Source organism: Vigna umbellata, chromosome 10, assembly GCF_029865625.1.
Source record: "Vigna umbellata cultivar VRB3 chromosome 10, Vumbellata_1.0, whole genome shotgun sequence".
In the NCBI taxonomy this organism is placed as follows: domain Eukaryota; kingdom Viridiplantae; phylum Streptophyta; class Magnoliopsida; order Fabales; family Fabaceae; genus Vigna; species Vigna umbellata.
This window is the reverse complement of record NC_142174.1, coordinates 13,671,030-13,681,990: the sequence shown is the minus strand read 5'-3', so window position 1 is coordinate 13,681,990 and position 10,961 is coordinate 13,671,030. Positions and strand designations below refer to the sequence as shown.

Below are 10,961 nucleotides of genomic sequence, written 5' to 3'. Positions count from 1 at the left end.
TTATAAAACCATGTTTTGGAAAACTGCAATCACTATTCTTTTGTAAAAAGCTTTCCAAAGGGGTCCGCGCATCAACATCAAGCATTGCTTGTTGACATATGAGCCGTCCAAACCCTTCAAATTATGCTTCATGCCATGATTTTACCTATGATTTATGAAAACGTGCATATAAACATTCCTAGCTTCATCATACGTCCTTTTTTTTTACCAAGGGCCTATGATGAAAATGAATCAAGTTAAATTTTGTAAGCCTGAACATGACATTTTTATGTTAAACACTACTTTTTTAGTAAGTCTGTAAAGGAGATAGTAGTCTGAATTTACATGATTCACTGATATAGCTTGATCTGATTCTATCAAAAGTGAGAGAGAACTGTTATACACTATTGCAGACCGACGTGTGAAGTATAAACTGTTGAGATAAAATGGTTAGAATTACCCAGGGAAAGGTGCTGAGTTAACTTATATTGGAAGGTAAGATGTTAAATAATAAACAATGTACAGAATTGAGGACCATCATCAATTATAGAAAAGAAAGAAGAAAAAAAAAAGAGGCGTAATATATTAATCTCCACAATAGAAACAAAGAGCTAAAATCATGGTAAAAATGTAGGCAATATCCTAAAGATTCCGATATGTGGGCCCCTGTATTACCAACATACATTTGGATTAGCTTGAGTCTGATTCCACCAACAAATCATGATGTTGATGGCTAGGTCCCCATGTCTCTTAATCTAAAGTAACTTGCTTGGTTGTCCTTCCTCTTCAAATCAATCGGCATCTCAATTCTCGAGTACACAAATTCTGTTTAATTGGACTATTCTATCCGACGTTTTTAAACAAAACCAGATTTTCAAAGTTTCACAGTACTACTTCGTGTTTATATAATTCTCACTGTTTAGATAGAACTATTTTTTATTAGGTGTACAGAGATATTCATTCTGCCTCTGAGTCTGATATAGGTATATAAATGTGTGTATATATAATTGATGTGAATGTGATTCTTACGGACACGGATGGAGTAAATTTCGTGGGATTAATCGGATGATCGATATGCAATACAGATATTATTCCCTCACGAGTGGCATAGACTTTACCTAAAATTACCTAAGCAAAAGTATTATGCATGGGCAGAAGCGAAATCAGACTGTTCATTTAACCAAGTAAAATAAAACAGAAAAAGAAAAATGTGAATGAAAGTTTAAAACTTACTAGGATGGTGAGTGGTTCTACCCACTAAAGAACAGGGGAGGTAAAAAAGATGAAACAAAGTTGCTGCCACCCGCCACTGCTAGTAGTTGTAAAAAACCATCACCTTTTGCATTTACACCTGATTTCTGAAAGTGAAGGTACATGGACACCATTAAGAGAATCCTCACACTGAACACACACACATACTATTTATTTCCTACAACCATACCCGCTTAGAGAAACGCTGGGTACGGTCTAAAGGTAGTGATTCCTTTTATGGATGGGGAGAAGCCTCGGGGAACAGAACGGACTCTCCTTCATACTCTATAGCATCAAGCAGGTTGATCTCTTTCTGGTGAATTCCTAATTATAATTGTTTTTAGATATAAACTGCAATTTTTTTTTCCAGCCATAAATGTAGAACAATAACTGCAAACTGATACTGATAACGATGTAAGAAGATAATTAAAAATGTCTGTTGACAAAAAAAAAAGATATCGTTCGATGGAACACGAGGAATCAGTAATTCGTCAACCCTAAACAATAATCAGCGTTTAAATGGTAAGGGAATTCAACTTTCTTGTAAATACTGCCTTCTGGTTGAGTAAAGTTTTCGGTTGCACCAGTTCTGATTCCACATGAACATAATTAACAGAAACAATGCAATCTTTCAATCAAATAATCAATATAAACTGTATTGCATTACGTAGGTATTAAACACTACTTATATGATTAAATATTTTGTTTGTCGTCCAATTTTCAATCCCCCTACCAACAGCCACACGATTACTGGATTGGTTTGTTTTAGTTCAACGGGAGACTTTGTGTGCATGTAAGCCTTTTGAATCATATCTATTAGTGTCATCAACCTAAGCTAACTTGAATTGGTCGTGCATGTTTAACCATAGAAACTATCTAATTTATCCAGCAGTGACTGATACTGAACACACTTCGTAATCATCATCTAAACAAAATACTATATCTGAAAGACTTACATAGTTGGTTTCGCGCGTAGTTATAATTTTACCGGAAAAATTAACATTGTCACTTTCTCACGAGTCTTGGCCAATCGACAATTAGAAGCCATTTCAAACCCCAGTTAGTTTCAATCGAGCCACATAAACTTCTCACAAGTGACTACTATTTCTTTCACACATAACGAAGTGTCATATCTACTATTACAAATCGGAATGAATACGTGTTTTTCACTATTCTAAAAAATATTTTTATACTCTCTTGCACTGGTGATAAGGGACTTGAGTGGCCATCAAATAATCAATTTTATCTAAAAGTTAACTTATGAACTACTAATTAATTTTATCAAACAAAGGCTACACCTATTTGTTCCAAGAAAATGTTCCAATTGCGAAGGACTAAAAAAAGACGTCCGTATAAAAACTTGGTCACCAAAATGGGATGCAGCACGAACCCAGAATTTAATGCCAGGAAACGGTGGGGGGAAATGATATTGAATATTGCGATATATACAAACATTTTTTTAAAAAGTTTTGGAGTGGGAAATAAAATTTCCTTCCTGGAAGAGTTTGTTTCAAACAACCGAAGATGCTCCTAGGGCGTTAATTAGAGTTCAGTAGAATGATGGGATCACATCTATGTTGAAATAAGCAGCTAGGGTCCTCCGTTTAGAGGTTATCCGGGGTTATACAAAAATATGCCTATGTAAATAGAAACGGATTCTAGAAAGAAAAGATTGTTTTTCTAGTGGCAAGGCATGATATTAATGGGGTAGAAAGAAAGAATATATTGCATCGATGGGTCCTACTCCCATTCCGATCAACCGAATATTTGAGATAGGCCGTATTGAATAGATATTCTCTCAGTGGACGGTGAACGAGGCAACACTACCTGCATGCGTTTGCTAAGAGCAAGCGAGTTGTACTCAATGACATTGACCACCCATACAAGTTTGGGTACTTATAGGATTATTACACTCAGAATGAAACAGTCCCCACAAACTAAAAAGCAATACTCTCCTAAGATAAAAGGTAGGAAGTCTCTCTCTCTCTATCCCTGTGTGTGTGTGTATATATATATATATATATATATATATATATATATATATATATATATATATATATACTGAAACAGGTCAAAATGACACCTGCTGTTGCAACCTCGGTTATCACAGCAGTTATATTTGAGTATCTGACAGTAAATATTAACCACCTTCTGCGGTAAACTATAAGGTCCAAAAATTTCAATAAAAAGTCTATTCGAAATTAAATTTGAAGGCACGAGGCAACGTATCTCTTGCAAAATTACAAAAGCTGATCCAAAAACATAAGTTAGGTCCTAAAATCTCAATAAAAAGTCTATTCAAAATTAAATTTGAAGGCACGAGGCAACGTATCTCTTGCAAAATTACAAAAGCTGATCCAAAAACATAAGTTCAAAAGGAGGTAGTTATTCACACTATCCTAAATAATTACCCTTAAAACAGCCAAAATTTTCTTCTTTAATAACTAGAAATTACCATATATGATGTGCTCAGTAATATATTGAAAGTGTTCGGTGGTGTTGCAGAGATGTGCACTGAACACCAGCAGCCCAGAGCCAAAGATCCAGCTCCACACTTAGAACCTGTATATAAAAGTCAGAGAGGCCTTTTCAGTTTCATATAAGATAAACAACTTGCGCACAATACACATGAGCCATAACAGACAAATTGCGCAGTATTTCCTTTTTGCGTGTAAATGTTTCTGGAGAAAGATAATTTAACAAAATGATTCAATTATTTTTTAAAAAATGGACATGCAACAAACCAACAGTGAATAATTGTTTATTTATGACACTTGAGTTTAAATAACCTTAGAAGAAATCCAACTCTACATGCATCGGAAATTGCCCATGAGGTGGAGATACTCCGGTAAGAAAAGACTAACCTGTCTTCCTGACTTTTTACTTATAAGCTCACGCATTTTCTCCACCGCATGTACAGAGCAAGCCCGCAGTTCAACTTCCTCCTCAGTCCCTGGACCTATTTCTCCACTGGACTCGATAGTACTGGTCAGTGCTGGACTATATTTTAAAACACCAAGCTGCCGAAGCACAGCTGGGACAATATAGTCCGCCATTATAGTTAGAGAGCCGATGTCTTTAAACTCACCATATCCTTGTCCCCCAAATGCACCCCACAAATCTGCTGCAAATATCTGAGCCCTTTTGTATAAAAATACCTGGCGTCCCTTGTACACTGTATGGTCTCTAAAACCTAGAACCAATTAATATTGGAGTCAACAAATTAAATACTTTGCATACAATTCATAGCAACTTCAAACAGAAGCACACATAAATTGGGCATTATATATATTTCAGAATTTGAGAAACAAACTAAGCGAAAAACAACTATACCAGGAAAATGGCGTGCAACTAGAGCGACAAGATTCACAGCTGATTTTCCACAGCACTGCACAAGATTAGATGCTTTACCTTCAAAGTTCCTTTCCAATTCAATCCCAACCTAGAAAAAGAAACGGACAGTAATACACAGTGCCATCAAACTTCAAGACATGCTTAATACCAGAACTAAATTAACAGGATTGAAAATACAACAGAAACAGTGTAACCAAAAAAAAGATGGATGTAGTTGTGTTAAAGGTAGCACTGCTAATGATTTGTTTTACCTCATGAAGTAACCTAACTCGTTCATCTTCCAAAGGAAGGGGTCTAGGCCACCTCAAAAGCTCGCGCAATTGTGGACCTAACATTATGAACTCATTTTCAATTATGCTACGTTGGTAGAAAAAAATTTCTTCATCGGAAGCATTGAAGCAAGCACATCAACCATAGGGCCAAGCAGACAAATAAAGATGCCTTTTGAAAATACTGTAACTTAACCACAAATTTCTTATTTGGTTTTATCATATGAAAAGCTATAATTTCAATGCTGTCAATGCTGAACCATCTTAAGCAAGCATACATGTGCCAAACAAAAATTATTGCCTCCGACCTGTCAGCATAAAAAGAGCATTTGTTCACTATTTGGGCGTAATTTCCTTTAAGTGACCCAAATTAATATCAATTATTCATGTAGTATCTATTATGTCTTTAATATAACTTTGACAAACGTTAATTTCAGTTGATAATACAAACATGATGAAGTTACGAAACTGTCGAAACCTTCGTCATTTCCATTCAAAAGTGTGCACGTAACTAAATACTCTAGTTAATTTCTACACAGACAGTACGAGGTCCGAGTAGACTACCGGTGTACTTTTGCAGGCGATCAGCATCGAAGGCAGATTTATCATTTTGAAGAGCTGCCTTTAACCCAGATGCCAAATCGTCATAATTCAAATCCTCATCTGGTAGCAAAAGAGAAGAGACGTGAGCATTAAAAATAATAGAAAAGATGGCACAGTTAACCAAGGATAAAAAATATATGTGCTAAAATTATGAGACAGTTATGGCACAGTTAAGAGAATTAATTGTTTCCAATCAGCTAACCAAGGAAACAAATCAATAATATTCTAATCTCCCGTATATCAGAAACTAACACAGGCATTCTATCTAAATGGTCTTCATTTCTTATAATTTACAACCAAAAATTGAAGTTTATCATGGCTTTTTATTCAAATATACCATAAACAGGGGAATAAATGTAAGATAATATCAATAATAAGATCTATAATTTTGAAAGCTATGGTGATGGATATGTTTGTAAGCTGCAATATTTAATAGTGGAGTCCACTCCAAGAATAGAACCACTGACTATTGGTAACACACAAGTGGCTAACACACACAAACCCGACACAGTTAAACAGAAATAACAATCCAAATTCGCCACCTCGTGCATATTCGCAAACCATGTTCCTATCTATCAAGTTTCAACAACACGCTCTGCAGGTAAATTGACTTGCTTATTCTGTAACACGATAATAAAGGCCTTCCTAATCAACATACATAGACAAACAATCAATGACAACTGTCACGCTATCTTCTTGCTATGTATGAACTCATTTTAGCGTGACCAAAAAAAATATAGCAATTAAAAGAAAATACCAAAACAGAGAGCCATTAACAATACGATTAAGGTACTTTCAGGCGTGCAATTAACCAGTCACAGTCTTCGCCGTAATGTTAAAAGGTTCTAAGCATTAACAACGGCAGAAAGAAATGTGCATATAAAAGGAAAAAAATAAAATAAACGCAGCGTACCAGGCCAGAAGCAAAAATTTAAAGCGTCTAGAACAAACAAGTACTGGACGGTGAGTGGTCCATTATCGAAGTAGTGAATCCCTTCGAAATCCCACTCAACCTTGGGAATGGACTCAATGGTGCTCACCACTTTCTCAATCCCTGAAAACGATACCAGAGGCAAACACGCATTATCATATCATTTTCGAAAGCATTGTAGGAAGGTAAAGAAGGAGGGCTGAGAACGAAGGGAATGAACCTGCGGAGTCGACGAGGACGTGGGAGGAGCGGCTGGCGACCCAGGCGGAGGTAGCCCTAACATCCTCCATGGCGCTGTGAAGCTGAGGAGCGGAATGCGGCGTTTGCAACGAACCCTAAGAAAAGGAATTGAAAAAGTGATAAGTATATAGGGTAGGCGCGGGTGAGAGTGTTGCCTGCTTGGATGTTTCGCGGGTTTTTATGGCGAAGTAGAGAGGTGGCTTTCCCTGTGCGTGTTGGCGCCCAGAGTCTGAACCTGACCCGCTTTTCTGACTTTGTTTAGCGTTAGTTGGAAAGTTTTTGGGCCATGAAACCCCACATTTTAAGTATACGGAGGATAAAGTTTCCATGCCTTCCACAACCACAGACCACACACCCAATCATATCGCTCACTCACCAACCTTTTCAATCCAAAACTGAGCCGTAGGATTTTTGCACGTTTTTTTCTATCCGCTGCAGGTATCCAAACTTTATATTATATAAAAAAAAAATCATATAATCATAATGATAAAATCATTGATTATTTTAAAATACTATTATCAATTCCATAATGTGTGGACACTTACTTTTTTCTTTAAAAAAACAAACTTTCTTTTTCGTTAGAAAAAAGCATACTTGCTTTTATCACACAAAATCGTATGAAGTGTGCTGCTACCTTCCCCTAATTATATATATAAAAATTCTTCTCCTCTTTGCCACGTGAAAATTTTGACTCTTTCTTTTTTGATTTGAGGCTTAATTGTATATTTGTACTTTTAAATCTTTTAATTGTTTTTATTGTGAGATTTGGGTCCTTTTTATTTTTAATTACATTATTGAGGTTTTCTTAGTTTTTTCTTTAACTTTTAATTGTCTTGGACATATCATTGACTATCAATTCAATAAACTTTTAATTAGAAATAGGAGGAAGTGAAGAGACACTCAACTTATGGATGTTTGTAGTCGAAGGGTTTTGTTTTACATGTAGCTGTTTATAGCAATATCTAATAACTAAAAATTCCAGTTGTATATCAACTTTAAAACAAAATCCAATTTTATATGTAAGTCTAAGAACTAAAAATATACTTATATCTAATAAACTCAATCTATTAAACTTTATTAGCCATCACCACGCATATAACAATATTTCCTTTAAGGTTTCACAAATAAATCAATTACATTGGTGTATTATATATATATATATATATATATATATATATATATATAACATTTGAAAACATGTAAAATATTGAAAATATAAAATTATAGCTTTTGTTTGTGAATTTGTTCATTGAAATCAAAAGTATAATGTTTTTTTAACAATTTTTTTATAACATTTTAATAACATACAATTGGTAACTTATGATTGGTTTTTTTAAAATATTTTTTTAAATATAAATTCAAACAAACTAATAAAATAATAACATGTGATCGTTGTAAAAGAAATTGTTATGAAAAAATTGTTAACATGTTAAGATCCAAATCAAAATTCAATAAACGACTTTCATTTTTGAAATATGTACTAAACAAATTTTACTTTTCTAACCAAAATTTTCTCATAAGTTGAATGAAATTAAAACCTCATGAGCCAATTATGTATAAAATTTGCATACGAAAATTCAATGCTTGTAATAAAAACCTTAATCCTGTTTTTTTCCTATTCGAATAAAAAATGAATTTTATTTCTAATTGAACCAAAATAAACTTTCTCTCAATTCATATAATACCTTGTCTTCCATGTTACTCAATTAATTGTTTGATTTAAATAATTTGTTTCAACATTTTATTAAATACCAACAATTACTGTAATCAATCATAACTAGATAGTCAAGAAACAATTCAATACAACATAAACAAAAACATTTCAAGGCATATAAATTAAATGATACAGGTTCATCAAGTTTTGACGGTATAATTATTACTCAATTTCAACAACTTCTTTTTAAATAACATACTTTTCATTCTGAAATCAAATACCGCAATACTTGTTTCGAATTTCAGATGAAGCCAAAATTAAAAAAATACATTCCTAAAGGTCTACCTTGTTTTTCTATATAAAAATGAACATATATCTCAGCAAATTATATTTCTTTCCCAAATTCAGTTAAATTCATTTCCTTAAATTACTGTGTTTGTGATGAATATTTTCCAAAAATCATAAAAGTTAAGAAACCTTTAACTTAATTTTAGAATAATTTTTTCGCTAACAACACATCATACGGAATCCAAACTACTATCAATACATACTTTTTACTCACGCATGCCATAGTAAGAATAAGAAACCATACAAATAAAGAAAAATAAAAACTTATTAAAAGTTAACACATGAACAAGGAAAATTATCTTAAACCTCACGACCTCACAAATTGTGTGATCTGACCAGAAACCAAAAAAACCTTTAAAATCTTATATAAAGGTCAGGATAAGCTCATGCTATATAAAGTAATAAGTTAATGTTTTAAAAAGATGAGTTATTTTAAATAATTGAAGAATGAATTCGTTTTATATATATATATATATATTCATAGTATTTCAACTACGTAATTGTAGATATGTATTTGATTATTTAACAAGCCAAGGTACGGATTGGACTTTGACATCTATTTTTTTCCTAACTGGATCCATGGACGAGGTATAGGCCGAAGCCAGGCCCAAGATAGTTAACATGTTTCAATTTCACCCTTATTCAAAACTTTGCAATTTATGCTATATGACTCTTTACAACTTGACCCTGTCATATTAAAATTGCTTTAGTTTTTCGAAACGACCATAAGTGTTCACTTTTTCTTATATATGCATTATAGATAATGATTGTTGTAGATCTTGCATCCATTAAGACTCAAATAAACCACATTACCGTCAATTCAATAACAAGACACAATAGGGATATACACATGATAATCGGGAAAATGAGTCAATACGTCATACAAACAATTCAGTTGTTTGAACTAGTTCCTTAATATAAAGGCTTACACGCTAGAAAAATACAATCAGCATCTTTATATAAAGGCTTATAAGTAGGAAAATTCGGGAAAGTTTTGCTTTTTTTAATTTATAAATATATATAATTTTTAACGTTAACTTATCCATGAATCGATTTTTATAAAAGTTAAAGAAAGGAGATTATAAAGAAATTATACTAGAGATGTTTTGTAAAATAGTTTATATGTAAAGGAAGTTGTACTGTATGGTGTGCCGATCGGTATACGTTTAGGTAAATCGACTATTGATGGAGCATGATCGCTCTGTACAGACAATTGTTAAAAAGTAGTTAAAAAATAATTAATGTTGTTTCTGCTGAATGAGACCGGGGAAAACTCCTGCTGCCTCCGTCCGAAAACACTCCTCCTCTGTCGATCGGTCCTTCGCCCTTCGCCTTCCTTACGCTCGTTCTCAGTATAAATGGGGTGACCTGCAGGAAACACTTCGACGTCAAGTTAGAATTGGTCTTTGCAGGTCTATATAATTATAGAAAAACCGAGAGTTTACCTTCTCCTTCGATGGTTATTTATATGGTTTCAGAGAATATTACCCATTAATTTACCTCTTAATGACTTTCAATGCCAATCTTAAATACTCTACAACAACGACCGTTACCTCATTAACTATACATTCACGAACATTCAACCGCTGTCTCCAACCGCTGTCTCCAAATGTGATAACAGACATTAATGAACTATTAACGGATATTTTAACGATCAATAATAATCAATTAATAATTTTTATTATTATAAACCTTATAAATATAAGTTTTATGTCAAAAGTAGAAACACTTTTGGATATAATTCAATTTATTAAGATCTTCTCACGAAAAATACTTAATTTGAATGTTAGAGCGTTTTTTGCAAATTAAATACCGATCGATTTAAACCCTACTTACCCAAGTGTAAGTTTTGAAGAAATTGTTTTTGTTAAAATAGAGAGGCGTGAAAATGAGAGAGGAGGAGAGAGGGGGAGATCGAAAAGACAAAGATCCCTACCTCAGAAGAAAGCGACAGACCACGGTCTCCAACTCAAGTAAAATTGAGGGGCAAGAGCCCTAGCGTTCTCACTTGTCGGGAATTCATGTGCCTTCGCTTTTTAAAGAATATTTTCCTCACATACTTATCTTCTACATCAACGCTTCAACCTTCTTAGCCTAAATTGCTTCACGACAAATCTTCCTCCCCTTCCCATTTTTGTCTATTCTTATTACTTATTAACATCCCACACATTCACCTCTTTAAGGGATGTGTCCCTTCTTTTTTAACTCTCTATTCCATCCATCCACATCACACATATGCATATATACCTTCATCTCATCTTTCTAAACTATATACTTAAATTAAATTACTATATTAAATTAAATTCATTACATAACCCACTACCATATATCA

The 10,961-nt window shown here is 33.6% G+C and overlaps 1 protein-coding gene across 3 annotated transcripts; it reads right to left on the bottom strand.

Annotated features, from left to right (window-relative positions):
* Positions 1-541: 541 nt before the first annotated feature.
* LOC148191964 (uncharacterized) lies at positions 542-6,929 on the bottom strand. Of its 3 annotated transcripts, none has more exons than XR_015782691.1 (9): positions 6,608-6,929; positions 6,370-6,510; positions 5,418-5,516; positions 4,836-4,912; positions 4,564-4,672; positions 4,095-4,423; positions 3,686-3,792; positions 1,421-1,554; positions 542-1,337 (listed from the first exon to the last, which is right to left on the bottom strand). XR_015782691.1 is itself a non-coding variant. In XM_088100926.1 (8 exons), the coding sequence occupies exons 1-7, from the start codon at positions 6,675-6,677 to the stop codon at positions 3,700-3,702; spliced, it is 918 nt and encodes a 305-aa protein (XP_087957052.1). In that variant the 5' UTR covers positions 6,678-6,929; the 3' UTR covers positions 542-1,337; positions 3,686-3,699. The 3 variants fall into 3 exon arrangements, 1 of the variants encoding a protein (XP_087957052.1); XR_015782692.1 differs by having other exon boundaries at positions 1,421-1,543; XM_088100926.1 differs by lacking the exon at positions 1,421-1,554.
* Between the last annotated feature and the right edge of the window lie 4,032 nt (positions 6,930-10,961).